This window comes from Hevea brasiliensis, chromosome 17 (genome assembly GCF_030052815.1).
Source record: "Hevea brasiliensis isolate MT/VB/25A 57/8 chromosome 17, ASM3005281v1, whole genome shotgun sequence".
Classification (NCBI taxonomy): Eukaryota; Viridiplantae; Streptophyta; class Magnoliopsida; order Malpighiales; family Euphorbiaceae; genus Hevea; species Hevea brasiliensis.
Genome location: NC_079509.1, coordinates 56,540,560 through 56,558,231, shown reverse-complemented (window position 1 = coordinate 56,558,231; position 17,672 = coordinate 56,540,560). Strand labels below are relative to the sequence as shown.

Genomic DNA, 17,672 nt, shown 5'->3' with positions numbered 1-17,672 from the left:
ATTTGACTTGGAGGTAGAGATTGTTAGAGTCTAAGTACAATTAGAATTAGGAAGTATAATTAGTTTAGAAAATTTAGTAGAATTTAAATTAAAAAGTTTAATAATTAGAGTTTTAAAATGATTAGGTTTTACTTTCCTATATATATGATTAGTTAGTTAGCATTATATGGTATTGTAGAGAGCTCACAAAGTGGAGAAGTGTGCTAAATGCTATGAGTTTTGTTTAAATGATTTATGGGTGAGAAAAATAATTTGTTGTTGTAATTATTTTTCCTTTTATAGTAGATTTGTTTGGTACGGTAGATTTACGCCAAACAACATTAAATTTTGTATTCTTTATTTTTTGGGAGTGTGATTTTTCACAAAAAAAAATCCTAACATAAGGATTAAAATGAATAATTTTAAAATTATAAAGGCTACAAAATGTATATTTTTGTGGGTTTTACTAATTTCTTATTTTAATGTTTTTATTTTGAATAAAATGAAAAGATCCTAACCCTAAAAAATTGGTCATGTAAGTAGTACTATAAACTTTTTTAAATAAAAAATATATCATTTGATAATAAATGCAAGTAATAATTCTCATTCTTAACCTTTTTTTTATAAAAATTCTATGCATATTATAGAACATTTATATATATAATATATTTATTACATATTATTATTTTCTCAATTATCTTTCTAATAAAAGAGTTTTGTCTAAAGAAAAATGTAATTAAAAAATTAAAAATTTAATAATTTATGAAATATATAAAAATATTTTTAATAAGTTTTATTATTTTATTATTAATATTTTTCATATTTATTTTTAAATTAAGTAACAACAAATGGATTTCACACGAAAAGGTAGCCATTTTTTTCACTACAAAGGCATGCTAACTCATGTATGTATTCTAGAATTGCCCATGACACCATTAGCATTTATAATCCCGTTTAGGATTTCATCTAAAGAATATTTGGTCAAGCCCAGATATCAATAGAATTGTATAGTCCACTTGCCCAACATGACACTTTAGCGTCTCACATCATTTGTAGAGAGTGCATATATTAGATTTCTATGAAAATAAAAATCTTATAAAAATTGTTATAATTTTGATAATAGTTCATTCTCGCCACTAAATTTAATGTGCGTGTGTATCTTATCTATTCAAAAAAAAAAAAAAAAAACAAAATACTGGTTGAGTTGAGGCTGTGTGTATTGCGTCCTGCTCGCTCCATGGACACCCTTCAGCATCCCACATCGATTATACAGAGTTCGTGTGTTGAGTCTATGGAAACAAGAATACTACCAAAATTATTATGATTTTGGTATTTGTCCATTTGTTGAGTTTATGGGAACAAGAATACTATCAAAATTATTATGATTTTGGTATCGGTCCAATTTCTATCATTGAAGCCAATGTGTGTATCTTATCTATTAAAAAAAAAAAAAAAACCTTGCCCAACATGTGAACGTGGGACGCGGTGAACTTGCCAACTTTAATACTAAGGAGGGGACCGTAATCCTCATGCTGTACATACAAGGATGAACTTGCAGCTGCTGGTCTCACCTCAAAATCTAACAATGGGTTCCATGGGAAAACTTTGGTTGCTTGCTCTTGTCGTCCTCTTCTCAACACTCTCACTACTGCTGTCAGCCAACGCCAAGCAAACTTACATAGTTCATATGAATCATAATTCCAAGCCTCAAACACATGCCACTCAGCGTGATTGGTATCAATCACTCACTTCCAGTTCTGATTCCATCCTCTACACCTACACCACTGCATTTCATGGCTTCGCTGCCTATCTCGACCCTGAAGAAGCTGAATCTCTTAGAAAAAAGGATGCTGTCCTTAATGTGTTTGAAGATAGGATCTACTCTGTCCAGACTACCCGCACCCCAATTTCTTGGTCTCCATTCCAATTTTGGCATGGGTGACGGCCGTGAATTTCAAGAAATCGAACAAGCTGCTGGCGATGTCATCGTCGCAGTTCTTGATACTGGCGTATGGCCAGAGTCTAAAAGTTTTGACGACACGGGCTTGCCGGAGATCCCAAAACGATGGAAGGGAAAATGCATATCTGCTCGGGATTTCGATGGCAAACGACACTGCAATAAGAAGTTAATTGGAGCTCGTTATTTTCAAAGAGCACATAATAAAAATGTATATGCATCGAAGGATGTTGCTTCACCGCGTGATTATGACGGGCATGGAACGCACTGTGCTAGTACAATTGCAGGTTCCCCTGTGGCGAACGTGAGTTTCTTCGGTTACGGGAAGGGCACAGCCCGAGGAGTGGCTATTCGTGCCCGAGTGGCAATCTACAAGATCTGTTGGAGCCAAGGTTGTCACGGAGCTGATATTTTGGCGGGGGTAGAGGGCTATTTTAGATGGTGTTGATGTGCTTTCCATGTCAATTGTCGATGTCAGTGGTAAACCAGCTCCATATCATGAAGACCCGACCGCTATTGCTGCATTTTCGGCGATTCAGTATGGGATTTTCGTCTCTTGTGCAGCTGGTAACTCTGGACCAATAAAATCTACTGTATCAAACGTGGCTCCATGGATTATGTCGGTTGGTGCCGGAAGTATAGACAGGGACTTTCCGGCTTACATTTTGCTTGGTAACAAACAGTTGTTTAAAGGTGTCTCTCTCTATACTGGACCAAGGATGGGAAATAAGCTGGTGGGTTTGGTCTATAATAAGGGAAAGAATAGTTCAAGCAATTTTTGTTTGGATGGTACGCTTGAACCAGCACTGGTGCGTGGAAAGGTGGTGATATGCGATATAGGAATCATTGGATATGAAGAAAAAGGTCTGGTGGTGCGAAAAGCCGGAGGGGTTGGTATGATACAAGTGAACTTTCTAGCTGTAAAGGAGATGTCTGCTCACAGCCACTTGCTGCCTACAGTGGAAGTGGGGTATAAGATAGGCAATTTGATTAAGAGCTATGAGATGACTGATCCTAATCCCACAGTTATACTCGGGTTTGATGGAACGGCGGTAAATGTATGGCCATCACCAATGGTAGCTAGTTTTAGTTCTCGAGGGCCAAGTCTGGTTACACCACAAATCTTGAAACCTGATGTTATAGCTCCTGGAGTTAGCATCCTGGCTGCATGGTCTGAAGCCGTTAGTCCATCTCAATTGGAAGAGGATAAAAGGATTACCAAGTTCAACATTATTTCAGGTATAGCTCTATTTCATTCATGGTTGATTTCTTTGGTAGAACTGGGTCAGATTGGGTCTGAGACTTAACTCGAAATTTCACCGTCTTGGAACGACCCCTTGATTTTGTTTTATTATTGTTGAATATGGTGAATTTTGTTAGGAACATCCATGGCATGTCCTCATGCAAGTGGAATTGTTGCATTACTCAAAGCAGCGTATCCAACTTGGAGTCCAAGTGCAATCAAATCTGCAATCATGACTTCTGCCTACAATGTTGATAACACCAACTCTCCCCTACGAGATCTTGCAAAAGGTGCATCTTCAAACCCATGGGCCTATGGTTCTGGTCATGTAGACCCAAAGAAGGCTCTCTCTCCTGGCCTCATATATGATATTTCTAAAGAAGACTACTCAAAATTCTTCTGTTCATTGCATTATCCCCATGATATTATTGTAACGTTCATGAGTCACCTGAAACTGAATATATCTTGCTCAAACAAATTTAGTGATCTTGGCGATCTCAATTACCCATCATTCTCAGTCTTGTTCAAGAACAAGACAAGCATCCAATATAGTCGAGAATTGACAAATGTTGGCCCTGTCAATTCTATGTATGAAGTGACAGTGACTGCACCATCAAGTGTACAAGTGACGGTGGAACCTGCTAAGATGGTATTTAAAAAGGTTGGAGAAAAGCAAAGATACACGGTAACATTTAACAACAAGAAGAATAAGGAGGCTGCTGTTGGAGCTGTATTTGGTTGGATTGTTTGGAGCAATGCTCAATACAAAGTTAGTAGCCCTGTTGCATTTACATGGACGTAAACTAGTTGTTAAGAATGGCCAAAGTCTAATGTGTACTATGATTGAGTGTGTTGAGGTGACTTGTTGGTCTGAGTTTAGTTGAAGTCGTGTTTCTTGATTATTGCTATCAATAAAAGTTTTGCTTATAAAAAAAATTGGCAGAGTTTATGCACTATGTTTGGTTGAGCAGTAGTAAAGTCAAATGATATAATGATAATTAACACTAATCTTTCTTTCAAAATGTCTAAGAGAAATTGTATAATATAACAGTAATTTTATATTGAATAGTTTATTTAATATAAGAAATTTATAAGAGAATGTCATGTGATCAAAGTTACTCATTCTTCAATAGTTGAATGTATATATTTGCTTCATAATTTAAGAGATTGGAATTCAAATTTTAATATTTCTTAATTTTTTTAATAAATTTTAGGCTTAATGATAAGAAAATCATGTACTTTACATAGACCTTGTCACAAACTGGTTTCAGTTCATGGTCAAGAGAGGCCATAAATCGGCCTGAGAAGAGGCGAGTTTGCATGGGTTTGAATCTAAATGGTTTTAGATTCATTTAGATTCATTTTATAATCAGTTTTAATTTTGGTGTCATAATTCGATTTTGATTCCCAGTCGATTCAAGTTGAAAAAAATATAGGTAAAACCAAACCTAACTGTTGACCCAATTCGTCGATTTCAGTTTAATCTAATTCAAATTTGCAAGAGACCCAGTTCGTCGATTTCAGTTTAAAACCAAAAGGAGAAATAATGACCAGTTCCGGTATTTAATAGGGCCAACTCTGATTCCAATCGGAAGCATAACATGAAATTTGCAATTAGACAAGAATAACCTGAAAGGTTAAACCATCAGGATTGTATCATGTTCATACTTCAGATATCCAAATGACATTTGCAGGTTATAGCTAGCACAGCCATGTCAAACTTTGTCATGACCACAAAAATTCATAAAGGGACACCGCTTTAGTCCAACAAAATAAACCATAAACCGTTAAGACATGTCACAACCTCAATTCAAAATGATTTCCCAGAAATAAGCTGGGATTGTACTCGATCCATGGACAGCTGTTTTTTATTATTGAGCTGGCATGCTCAGAGCTGTAACATTTGAGCAAACAAACTCAAAACATCCATTAAAAATTGCAGGTAAATTGAATCACAAGAATGGTCGCTATGGCTACAGTACTTGTTTTTACAAACTAATACACTCTAGCGCACCACAAAGCTTGATAAACTACCATGAAAATCATGCTTGACACAATGCAGGTCATCTCCGCATGACCCGATGACTTTCTCGCTTTCGGAAACGCTCTAGCATGAACTCATCTGTTGCAGCTTCTCTACGGGTTGCATCAACATTATTTTCAGCTGGCTTTGCCCCAGCCCCATCATCTTGTGAACTTCTGTCCTTGTATATCTCAGGATGTTCCGCAGTTTTTATTGTAATCAAGAAAAGGAAAGAAAAAGGATGCATGAAGAACATGAAAGAGATCAATAAAGAAAGGACCAAACAAAACTTTCGAGAAAGTAACTCGAATTACAAGTATTTAATACCCATCAAAGCAATCTACACTAACCAGAGTTTCATTTTGGTTTTCATAAAAGGTGAGATAAAACAAAGAAGTTAATCCATTCATGCAATTAAAGAACAAAATAAAACAAAATATAAGCAACCTCTTCGAAGTTTCTCAGCATAATCCCTGCCACGTTGGAAATAATCTGCACTGTAACTTGATGGGATGCTAAACTCTGATTTTGCCTGACCCATTAGCCGTTTCTCCTGTAAAAGCTTCTTGGCAGCCTCTGTTTCCTCAATATTTCTCAGTTTGTACCTACAACCACGAAGACAACAATACAAGGTGGTCCATAAAAATAAAAAAAATTCCAACTTTCACCAACCTTTTTACACATCATAATACACATTAAAACATCTTCCAACAGCAGTGATGCAAAACCAGCCAACTAAGTATGCCTTTAAGGCAAATACCCTACTTCCTACATTCTTTCAATATACTGAGTACAGCATTTCTCCAATTATATTCAAGCCAAGACAGAGAAGCAAAATACAAATCAAATTTACACACACACACACACACACACACACACACGTATCTATAAGAAAAAGGGCATACTCAATGGGCAGTTCAAGCTCTGCAATGCCAGTAGTCCACAGAGTAGAGCTTTCTTCTGAGTTTCTCCTTTTCACCTGAGGATGCAATAAGTAGTTAAACATTTGCAAGACATAAAACTAAAATAAGAAGAAAAATCAATAGTAAAACGTCTTCAGTAACTGAAAATCCAGCATCAAGAACAAGAAATTTAATATTTAACGAAAAAAGAAAGAAAGAAGCAAAGGGTTATAAAATGAATATAAAGGATGTGGAGGACCAAAAAGCACTAGTCCTCATGCAAAATATTTGTGTTAACCTAAGTTTCCTATTCAAATGAACAAAATGAACAGGTAAAACATATACAGTTTTGTGAAAAAACTCTAGTCGGAATAAGCATCGATCATACCACAAAAGCATGTTCAGCATAAAATTAAAAAAATGCATTCATAAACGAGATGTTAGAAAGTCATTTAATCTTGAGTTGAAATTAAAGATGTTTGTCACGATCCAACCTATAGGTCCGACCGGCACTAGGACCTAGGCCAGTTTAAAGCCCCGAGGCTCGTAGTAAGCCAAATTATTTCTCAATCTAATCCTAAGGCCTATTTGGGCCCAATTTCAAGAATTCAACCGGATAGAGTCCGACCATAAAATGGACCATACAATGGGGAGTTTTTGACTCCCTCGACCTGTAAACACGATATATAATAATTTGGGGAGCTTAGCTCACCCGCTACATACTCATAATATCATAAAATTCAATGAGAGCTCAGCTCCCTCATCCAATTCAGTCATGCATGCATTTAATAGGTTTACAGATTTAATATAACAATATATTACAGTTCCAAACTAATTAAAACACTCCTAATACATGTGGAGTCTAAATTCTGACTAAATTGTACAAAATACATTAGATATTACTAATTGACCTGCGAAGAAAAAGAGCAAGCTAGTTACAACAAGTAATCCTCCTATAGCCTAGAAAAATAAGATGAACAAGAGTGAGCGTTTGACTTAGAAAGTAAAATACCAATTTTAACCACAATTTCTATAGTTATCTAAAGCTAATGCATCCCAAGGAGTGGAATGCAACATCATCAAAATTTTCATACAAATCACATCATAACAGTAAAAAGATAATTTGGAGCACTCACACACCCAATACTATTCAAATAGTACATATATGGGAGCTGATCCCATACACAGCTCTCTTAATCCAATCTCTGTTAGTAAGTGTCTCTCAAGCCGGACTTTTGCTTAATAAACCAAATGCGAGGGCCAGCAAGTGTCTCTCAAGCCGTGCCTACCCCGACTTATCCATAAAGGACCGGGTCCCAGCGAGTGTCTCTCAAGCCGTGTCTACCCGTCTTGTCTATATCCGATACCACACACCACACGCACGCTAACGTATGCACACTGCTTCAAATTACCATAAACAACAACCACGACATTTCATCAATTAAGAATGCATTATAAAACATGCCTAGTGTTTAACTATATAGATACATATTTATAAGTGATGCATGGGCATACTTGAACATATAATAATATTGAAATTATAATTAAAATTAATATTTTACTCACAGACTTAAACCAAGGTCACTGTGGTGGCTGCGCAGAGGAGGAAGGCTGTCTCGGCTCACTTGACAAATTTCATTGTAATTATTTAATATATTTGACTCAATACAAGCTTAGAAAAGACCAAAGACACCCTAAGTCGTGCCGAAAATCCAGCAAAATTTTCCCTATACCTAGGGCTTACTCAACCTGCAAAAGGGTTCAAAATGCACTTCTATATCCACAAGTCACACATCCACAATTTGAAAAATTATAATTTAGTCCCTACAATTACTCCTTTTGCAAAAACTACCCAAATGAGCTCTAAAAATTCTAAAACTTTGCCCCGCGGTCCTTAGCAATATTATTAAACTAATGCAAAATGAATTATATTTTTCTAACCTACCACGAATATTTTATAGATTTTTAATCGAAATCAAGCACTAGATAATTAAGAAAAAGTAGGGTTTGGGTTTACCTATGCCAATTCCTACCCTGGAGACGCATCCGGGACGTCTGAAAACGATGGGGTAGCCTATACTCTCAGCCCGGTTCTAAAGTTTTTCCTGTAGTTTGTCTGCCCGGCCAGAAATTACAGACCCAAACAACCGTCGAATTTTCTGTGAATTGAATGTACCTACGCGAAGCTTACAACACGGGGGTTAGTATATAATTTTTATGGAATTTTCAAACTCATTTAATACTCGAAAAAATACTGCGAAGTTTCGCAGGGCCCACCAAAAAACGGTGTCAAAAAAATTTGAAATGGGTATTACTGCGAAACTCTCGACGAGTGAAGCACTCCAGTACTCTTGGATTTTTTGCGGGGTTTACGATTTTCGAGAAATCTAGCTCAAAAGTCAAAATTGGCTAAAACTTCCCGAGCAAAAATTGGACAAATCGCTCGATGGATTTTTATATTCTTAGTGTCTATGAAAAGCTCTTGAGGTGTAGATGTGTTTTGGGACAAGACCCGGTTCAATCGGTGGCCTAATCGGTCGGATTTTATCCAGAAAGACGAAAACATCGCGCGCACGTAGGGGAGGAGTTTGGCACGATTTTCCAGCGGCTTGGAGGCCTGCTGGTGGCGGGGGAAGGGCGGGGGAGGTCGGCAATGGCAAGGGGAGGGGTGAGGGAGCGGTTGTCGGCGCGGAGGGAGAGGGAAGAGAGAGAAAATGAGGGAGAGGGAGAGAGCGTCGGGACGCGTAGGAGGAAGAAGAAAAGAAGAAAGGGCCGATCCGATTTGGTCGGTCCGATCCAGTCCTGTTCGATTTGACTGATTCGATTCAAGATAGCCGAAATTGAATTTTTTACTCGGCCTTGGGACCGAAAACGAGGCCCAAAAATTACGAAAAAATTTTAAAAAACTCAAAAAAATTTGTAGAGTCTAAATATATTTTTAGTTTTACCACGTGGTCTTTAAATAAATTTTTAAAAATCATCAAAGTTTTATATTTTTGAAAAATCGAACCCGATTTCAAAAATTCGAAAAATTTCAAATAATTTTTCAAAATTTAAATAAAATAAAATATTAATATCTACCCATAAAATAATTAATTTAAAAATTAGAGGTGTTACAGTTTTCATACTAAAACGATATGCCATTATTGACTAAGATGCCCATACTAACACTATGTTGCTCAGACTCATAACAGGTAGCAGATACATACCCATATCCAACACATACTTATAACAACAATAATAAAAGAATAAAATGATTCAATTGGAGGGGAAAAAATAGATAAATAAATATTAGGTTTCCTATCAGCTACTCAGTTAAACCAACAAAACTATAAACAGCATTAGAATGAATCCACAACACAAGCCATTCCTATGCATGACACTGATAAACAGCAACCTCCAAATGAACAAGAATATTCTAATATTATCCAAAGTCTTTATTTCTCTTTCTCTTTATATATTTTGAATTTAATTTCTAGATTTATTATTAAGATAATTTTGGAATTTTATTTAATTGAACTTGGGATTGATTTTATTATTCTGAGAAATTAAATTCTTAATTAGTGTATCTAACATACTTGATTGATTCAGTTTCGATAATTTTTTATATTTAAATTCAGTACTCGTGAATTTGACATTCTTTCCACTGCTATATAACTTAAGCATAGCAATTCTTTGCATTTGCCATAAGAACATATTTTTAAAAAAATTACAATTATAACTTTGGTTAAGTTTTTTTTTTATTTTATTAAAATGTATAGCTCAAGCTTTTTATTTAATAAAAAAAAAAGAATGAAAAGGAGGTGCTTTTACTTTTGCCACCAGTGAATGTGATGATGATGGATGACATTCTTCATTACTTTTGTGTTAGGTAAGATTTTTGCTCAGGCTTGTAGCCACTGACGGACTTCGCTAGGACCAAGGAGGACATAAAGGTCCTTTAATTTCAAAACTTTACAGGGGTATATTAATAATTTCTCAAACTCTTTAAGTTTCTTTTGTCCACCAGCAAAAGTGCAGAATAAATTTCCTCAAAAACCCATCCGACTTTGCCTTTCCAAAGTATAAACAAATTTTTTTTTAATAAATAAAAATATTATTATTAAAAATTCAAGAAAAATTTAGTAAATAGCATCTAATTAAATCCAGGTCAGCAAAAGTATAATATTATAAAGTAAAGTATATAAAATTTCAAAAAAATAATTAATAAGTGAATTAGTGTATATAGACCAAATGAGATGTAGGTATGGCTATACGTCACTAGCTACTAAAGCAGTTGCCTTTATACGTATACGTAGAGCATAGATATGATTGCAGTTGAAATCTGTTAGAAGGGAAAAGAGGAATTACTCAATGCATATGAACTTTATGTAAAATTCATTAAATTTTAATTTAATTATATAAAAATTATTATAATCAAAAATTAAAAAATTTCAGTTACTGATGAAAAAGAAATCGAAAAAGAGAGGAGTTTGAATAGCCTTATGAGCAAATGATGAAGTAGGCAATTGCACCCTTGTTCTTGTGCTTCTCAAGACGCTGAAAGAGAGTTGAAGATTCCATTTGAAATATGATAAAAAGCATCGATAAGAAACAAAAGGCCAAAAGATGACTTGTGATTATGTGGCTTCACTTCATTAGTCACAATGTGTTTGATGAAGTGAAGCCATGCTTTTTTTCCGATGGGTCTTGTTGTCGTTTTGGTGCTTTAACGTATTTCAATTTGAAGATGATATGAAGAGTTGGCTCTTGTCTTTTGTCAATCAAAATTACTTTCCTTGATTTGTCCTCCAAGTTTACAACTATTCATTACAAGCCTTCTTTACAAATATAAGGTGAAGCTTGCTTGCTTGCTTCATGTATCAAACCATTTTCTAACAATGGGCTCCATGGGAAAACTTTGGTTGCTTCCTCTGGTCCTCCTCTCAGCCCTCTCATTGCTCTCAGCCGCTGCCAAGAAAACTTACTTAGTCCATATGAATCACAACTCCAAGCCTCACACACATGCAACTCACCGTGATTGGTATCAATCACTCACCTCCACCTCTGATTCCATCCTCTACACCTACAACGCAGCATTCCATGGCTTCGCTGCCTATCTTGACCCTGAAGAAGCCGACTCTCTTGGGAACATAGATGCTGTCCTTAATGTTTTTGAAAGTAGAATGAATTCCCTCAAAACCACCCGCACCCCAGAATTTCTTTGCATCGATTCCAACTTCGGCTTGGGTGATGGTCGTCAATTTCAAGAAATCGAGCAAGCTGCTCACAATGTCATTATCGGAGTTATTGATAGTGGCGTGTGGCCAGAGTCTAGAAGTTTTGACGACACAGGATTGCCTGAGATACCAAAACGATGGAAGGGAAAGTGCGTATCTGCTAAGAATTTCAATCCCAAACTGTGCAATAAGAAGTTAATTGGAGCACGTTATTTCTTAATAGAACACGAGAAAGAATTTCCTGGTGCGGAGGTTCTCTCACCTCGGGACTATAGTGGGCATGGAACGCACACTGCTTCCACAGCCGCAGCGTCGCCTGTAGCGAATGTGAGTATGTTCGGCCGTTATGCGAGGGGCACCGCCCGGGGAATGGCTGTATGTGCCCGGGTCGCAATCTATATAAGGCCTGCGGGAGCAAAGGTTGTGGCGATGCTGATACTTTGGCAGCAATGGATAGAGCCATTTTAGATGGTGTGGATGTGATCTCTATGTCATTTGGAAATGACTCTGTGGCCATTCCATATCATGAGAACACGGCCGCTCTTGGTGCGTTTAATGCAATGAAGCGTGGTATTGTCGTCTCTTGTGCGGGTGGTAACTCTGGACCTATAAGAACCATTATCGGAAACGTGGCTCCATGGATTTTGGCAGTCGGTGCTGGGAGTATAGACAGGGACTTTCGGGCTTATATTTTGCTTGGCAACAAACATCTATACAGAGGTATGTCTATCTATGATGGACCAAGAATGGGGAAGAAGCTGGTGGGGTTAGTCTACCATAGGGGAAAGAATAGTTCCAGTAAATATTGCTTGGAGGGTACACTTGAACCAGATTTGGTTCGTGGGAAGGTGGTGATCTGTGATGTAGGAGACTTGGGATCTGTAGAGAAAGGTCTAATAGTGAGCAAGGCTGGAGGGGTTGGGATGATAATAGTGAACGAAATAGCTCTGAAGGAATTGTCTGTGGAACAAGATTTGGTGCCGACAGTGGCAGTAGGTACCAAAGTGGGTGATTTAATTAAAAAATATGAGAAGACAGATCCTAAGCCAAAGGTCTTACTTGGGTTTGGTAGAACGGAAGTAAATGTACAGCCGTCACCGATGGTGGCTGAATTTAGTTGTCGAGGACCAAATCCGGTGACACCACAGATCTTGAAGCCAGATATTATAGCTCCCGGAGTTAACATCCTCGCCGCATGGCCTGACGCCGTAAGTCCATCTAATTTAGAGATAGACAAGAGAACCACCAAGTTCAACCTTCTGTCAGGTATGCATATGCTTGCTCTCTTTTTTCTTTTTTCTTTTTTAATTTACTCCCTTTAAATTATATTAGATAAGATTGTCTAATTATATAGTCAAGTTAAATAAATGAATTATTTGTTTAATATGATGAATTTCGTTATGCACATCCATGGCATGTCCGCATGCAAGTGGAATTGCTGCATTGATCAAAGCGGCACATCCAAGTTGGAGTCCAAGTGCAATAAAATCTGCGATGATGACTACCGCTTACAACTTAGATAACACACTTTCTCCAATACGAGATGTTGTAACTGGTAAACCTGCCAACCCATGGGACTATGGGTCTGGTCATATAGACCCAACAAAAGCTCTCTCTCCAGGCCTCGTCTATGATATCTCTAAAGAAGACTATACGAAGTTCTTATGTTCATTGCGTTATCCTCATGATACTATTGAAGTGTTCATGAGTCACCTGAAACTGAATATATCTTGGTCAAACAAATTTAGTGATCTTGGTGATCTCAATTACCCATCATTCTCAGTCTTGTTCAAGAACAAGACAAGCATCCAGCATGGTCGAGAATTGACAAATGTTGGCCCTGTCAATTCTATGTATGAAGTGACAGTGACTGCACCATCGACTGTACAAGTGTCGGTGAAACCTGCTAAGATGGTTTTTAAAAAGGTTGGAGAAAAGCAAAGATATACGGTAACATTTAAGAACAAGAAGAATAAGAAGGCTGCTGTAGGAGCTGCATTTGGTTGGATTGTTTGGAGCAATGCTCAATACAAGGTTAGTAGCCCTGTTGCATTTACATGGACATGAACTAGTTGTTAAGAATGGCCAAAGTTTAGTGTGTACTGTGATTGAGTGTATTGACTTGTTGATCTGAGTTTAGTTGAAGTCGTGTTTCTTGATTATTGCTATCAATAAAAGTTTTGCTTACAAAAAAAATTGGCAGAGTTTACGCACCATGTTTGGTTGAGTAGCAGTAAAGTCAAATGATATAATGATAATGCAGACTAATCTTTCTTTCAAAATGTCGAAAAGAAATTATATAATATATCAGTAATTTTACATGGGATAGTTTATTTAATATCAGAAATTAATAAGAGAATGTCATGTAATCAAAATTCTTCAATAGTTGAATATATATATATATTTGCTTCATAATTTAAGAAATTGGAATTCAAATTTTAATATTTCTTAATTTTTTTAATAAATATTAGGCTTAATGATAAGAAAATCATGTACTTTACATAGACCTTGTCACAAACTGGTTTCAGTTCATGGCAAGACAGGCCCTAAATCGGCCCGAGAAGAGGCGAGTTTGCATGGGTTTGAATCTAAATGGTTTTGGTTTCATTTCTATTCATTTTATAAGCAGTTTCGATTTTGGTTTCATAATTCGATTTTGGTTTCATAATTCGATTTTGATTCCATGTCAGTTCAAGCTGAAAAAAATATAGATAAAACCAAACCTAACTGCTGACCCAAGTCTACGATTTCAGTTTAATCTAATTCAAATTTGCGAGAGACCCAATTCAACTATTTCAGTTTAAAACCAAAACGAAAAATAATGACCAGTTCCAGTATTTAAGCAGGCCAACTCTGATTCGAATCGGAAGCATAACATGAAATTTGCAATTAGACAAGGCTAACCTGAAAGGTTAAACCATCTGGATTGTATCATGTTCATACTTTGGATATCCAAATGACATTTGCAGGTTATAGCTAGTACAGCCATGTCAAACTTTGTCATGACCACAAAAATTCAGAAAAGGACACCGTTTTAGTCCAACAAAATAAACCATAAACCCTTAAGACATGTCACAACCTGCATTCAAAATGATTTCCCAGAAATAAGCTGGGATTGTACACGATCCATGGACAGCTTTCTTTTATTATTGAGCTGGCATGCTCAGAGCTGTAACATTTGAGCAGACAAACACAAAACATCCATTAAAAATTGCAGGTAAATTGAATCACAAGAATGGTCGCTATGGCTACAGTACTTGTTTTTACAAACTAATACACTCTAGCGCACCACAAAGCTTGATAAACTACCATGAAAATCATGCTTGACAGAGTGCAGGTCATCTCCGCATGACCCGATGCCGTTCTCGCTTTCGGAAACGCTCTAGCATGAACTCATCTGTTGCAGCTTCTCTACGGGTTGCATCAGCGTTATTTTCAGCTGGCTTTGCTCCAGCACCATCATCTTGTGAACTTCTGTCCTTGTATAGCTCAGGATGTTCTGCAGTTTTTTATTGTAGTCAAGAAAAGGAAAGAAAAAAGATGCATGAAGAATATGAAAGAGCTCAATAAAGAAAGGACCAAACAAAACTTTCGAGAAAGTAACTCGAATTACAAGTATTTAATACCCATCTAAGCAATCTACACTAACCAGAGTTTCATTTTGGTTTTCATAAAAGGGTGAGATAAAACAAAGAATTTAATCCATCCAAACAAGTAAAGAACAAAATAAAAGAAACTATAAGCAACCTCTTCGAAGTTTCTCAGCATAATCCCTGCCACGTTGGAAATAATCTGCACTGTAACTTGATGGGATGCTAAACTCTGATTTTGCCTGACCCATTAGCCGTTTCTCCTGTAAAAGTTTCTTGGCAGCCTCTGTTTCCTCAATATTTCTCAGTTTGTACCTACAACCACGAAGACAATACAAGGTGGTCCATAAAAATAAAAAATCCAACTTTCAGCAACCTTTTTACACATCATGATACACATTAAAACATCTTCCAACAGCAGTGATGCAAAACCAGCCAACTAAGTATGCCTTTAAGGCAAATACCCTACTTCCTTCTTTCTTTCAGTACACTGAGTACAGCATTTCTCCAATTATATTCAAGCCAGGACAGAGAAGCAAAATACAAATCAAAGTTATACACACACACACACATATATATAAAAGAAAAAGGGCATACTCAATGGGCAGTTGAACCTCTGCAATGCCAGTAGTCCACTGAGTAGAGCTTTCTTCTGAGTTTCTCCTTTTCACCTGAGGATGCAATAAGTAGTTAAACATTTGCAAGACATAAAACTAAAATAAGAAGAAAAATCAATAGTAAAACGTCTTCAGTAACTGAAAATCCAGCATCAAGAACAAGAAATTTAATATTTAACAAAAAAAGAAAGAAAGAACCAAAGGGTTATAAAATGAATATAAAGGATGTGGAGGACCAAAAAGCACTAGTCCTCATGCAAAATATTTGTGTTAACCTAAGTTTCCTATTCAAATGAACAAAATGAACAGGTAAAACATATACAGTTTTGAGAAAAAACTCTGGTAGGAATAAGCATCAGACCACAAAAGCATGTTCAGCATAAAATTAATAAAATGCATTCATAAACGAGATGTCAGAAAGTCATTTAATCTTGAGTTGAAATTAAAGATGTTTCCATACTGAAACGAGATGTCATTATTGACTAAGATGCCCATACTAACACTATGTTGCTCAGACTCATAACAAGTAGCAGATACATACCCATATCCAACACAGGTGTATTCTATAACTTCTCTTCATATGCAAAAGATCATACACATATCTGTTATAAGTGAATGATATGTGTCTGACATGTATGAGTTAAGTGTGAAGTGAGATATAAAGCAATAGTGAGACCACATATCCAGAAATGAGAAGATGGACACTGTAGAATCATATAGCTTACCTTAAGATGTTCAGGAATTTTGTATAATTCATCTTCAGCACGTTTTAAGTCATTTTCAACTTGATTTGTTTCATCAATGTTCTTCCCCCTTTTCTTTGCCAATTCTTGTTCAACATACTTCAACCTGTTAGATAACCACAACGAATGAATTAACACTGAAGGACCCAAAAAGTAGTATTTCATAACAACAATAATAAAAGAATAAAATGATTCAATTGGAGGGGAAAAAATAAATAAATAAATATTACGTTTCCTACCAGCTACTCTGTTAAACCAACAAAACTGTAAACAGAATTAGAATGCGTCCACAACACAAGCCATTCCTATGCATGACACTGATAAACAGCAACCTCCAAATGAATAAGAATATTCTAGTGTGTCTAAACAGACAGCTAAAAAAAATTCAGATAAAAACAAGATTATGAATGAATGATTTGAACGCCACGGATGTATTTAAATAAAGATATAGATAAGGTAGAAGAACAAGTACTTTATAAACTAAATTATAACTTAACATATGAGAGAGCAATTGCAATTAGAAACTTTACTTTGTAATTCTTAATATTAATTGGCAAATTATACCAACTCTTTCGAAACCATAAACATCAGTGAAGAATTAACATTTATGCAAAAATTTCATCATTAAAAAAGCAAGTATTAACGCCACAACGTGAAATGAACTAAAATCCATGAAGTCTCTCTAATCGAGCTCTCCAAGCAGAGTGATGGGTAATTTACAGAAAAAAATTACCTTTACTAACGACAAATTATTTGAAAGAGCAGCTAATATGCACAATTAGAAAATGCTAACAATGAAAGTTAGAATTGCTTAGAGAAGATGACGAGAGATGAGGGGAAATTTTACATGTTGGGATCTTCAACCATGACTGCTGTTTCTTGAGCAAAAGTATCTTGAAGAACGAGCTCTTCCTTCTCTCCATCTCCATCGTTCTTTTCAGTCACTTTTTTGGATACTAAATTCCCAATTTGCACCGATGGAATTGCAGGGATTCCTGACTTTCTTTCCCTCTGTTTCTGCAGGAATTTGACTTCCTCCAATGCCAATCTACCATTCCCAATCTCAATACCATTAATTAATCAATCCCCAAATGCATAACCAAAACCCTAACTGAAATTGCAATTTTCAAATTTATAATTACCTCCTCTCTTCTTCGTCATCGGATGCGGCTTTGTTGTTGTTGTTGTTGTTGTCGTCGTTGTTCTGGTCGTCTGCTTCCTCGATAGTTCTCTTACGGAAATTCTTCTTTTTTAGCATCTTCCTTTCAATTTTCTTTTCTTCCAACTATCTGGAGAGAGTTTCCCGGTGTTCTTTGGTTACCAAGAACCGGACGACGGAGTAGGGTCCTAATTAAAAACGCAGCGTTCTGTCGAGCAGTGTAATCTTTTGGGGAATTAA

At 36.3% G+C, this 17,672-nt stretch overlaps 2 protein-coding genes and 2 pseudogenes across 2 annotated transcripts; 2 read left to right on the top strand and 2 right to left on the bottom strand.

Annotated features, from left to right (window-relative positions):
- The first annotated feature begins 1,563 nt into the window (after positions 1–1,563).
- Positions 1,564–3,996, top strand: LOC131175604 (subtilisin-like protease SBT1.8; annotated as a pseudogene).
- Positions 3,997–5,108: 1,112 nt separating this feature from the next.
- On the bottom strand, positions 5,109–7,537 carry LOC131175313 (protein COP1 SUPPRESSOR 2-like). The gene is made up of 4 exons (XM_058139040.1): positions 7,517–7,537; positions 6,080–6,181; positions 5,652–5,863; positions 5,109–5,405 (listed from the first exon to the last, which is right to left on the bottom strand). The coding sequence occupies exons 1-4, from the start codon at positions 7,535–7,537 to the stop codon at positions 5,243–5,245; spliced, it is 498 nt and encodes a 165-aa protein (XP_057995023.1). The 3' UTR covers positions 5,109–5,242.
- Positions 7,538–10,970: 3,433 nt separating this feature from the next.
- On the top strand, positions 10,971–13,528 carry LOC110637953 (subtilisin-like protease SBT1.8; annotated as a pseudogene).
- Positions 13,529–14,355: 827 nt separating this feature from the next.
- LOC131169233 (protein COP1 SUPPRESSOR 2-like) lies at positions 14,356–17,668 on the bottom strand. Its single transcript, XM_058139919.1, has 6 exons — positions 17,416–17,668; positions 17,121–17,321; positions 16,256–16,379; positions 15,511–15,584; positions 15,071–15,228; positions 14,356–14,822 (listed from the first exon to the last, which is right to left on the bottom strand). The coding sequence occupies exons 1-6, from the start codon at positions 17,529–17,531 to the stop codon at positions 14,662–14,664; spliced, it is 834 nt and encodes a 277-aa protein (XP_057995902.1). The 5' UTR covers positions 17,532–17,668; the 3' UTR covers positions 14,356–14,661.
- Between the last annotated feature and the right edge of the window lie 4 nt (positions 17,669–17,672).

Bases quoted from the DNA above. Each gene is read 5' to 3' on its own strand.
- LOC131175313 (XM_058139040.1), bottom strand. From the start codon at position 7,537: ATGTCGTGGTTGTTGTTTATG. The intron at 6,182-7,516 runs GTAATTTGAAGC...TTGCATCCTCAG, and splicing joins TGTCGTGGTTGTTGTTTATG to GTGAAAAGGAGAAACTCAGA. The intron at 5,406-5,651 runs AGGTTGCTTATA...AATAAAAACTGC, and splicing joins TATGCTGAGAAACTTCGAAG to GGAACATCCTGAGATATACA.
- LOC131169233 (XM_058139919.1), bottom strand. From the start codon at position 17,531: ATGCTAAAAAAGAAGAATTTCCGTAAGAGAACTATCGAGGAAGCAGAC. The intron at 15,585-16,255 runs GTAAGCTATATG...TTGCATCCTCAG, and splicing joins AAATTCCTGAACATCTTAAG to GTGAAAAGGAGAAACTCAGA. The intron at 15,229-15,510 runs GTATGCCCTTTT...TCGTGGTTGTAG, and splicing joins GAGGTTCAACTGCCCATTGA to GTACAAACTGAGAAATATTG.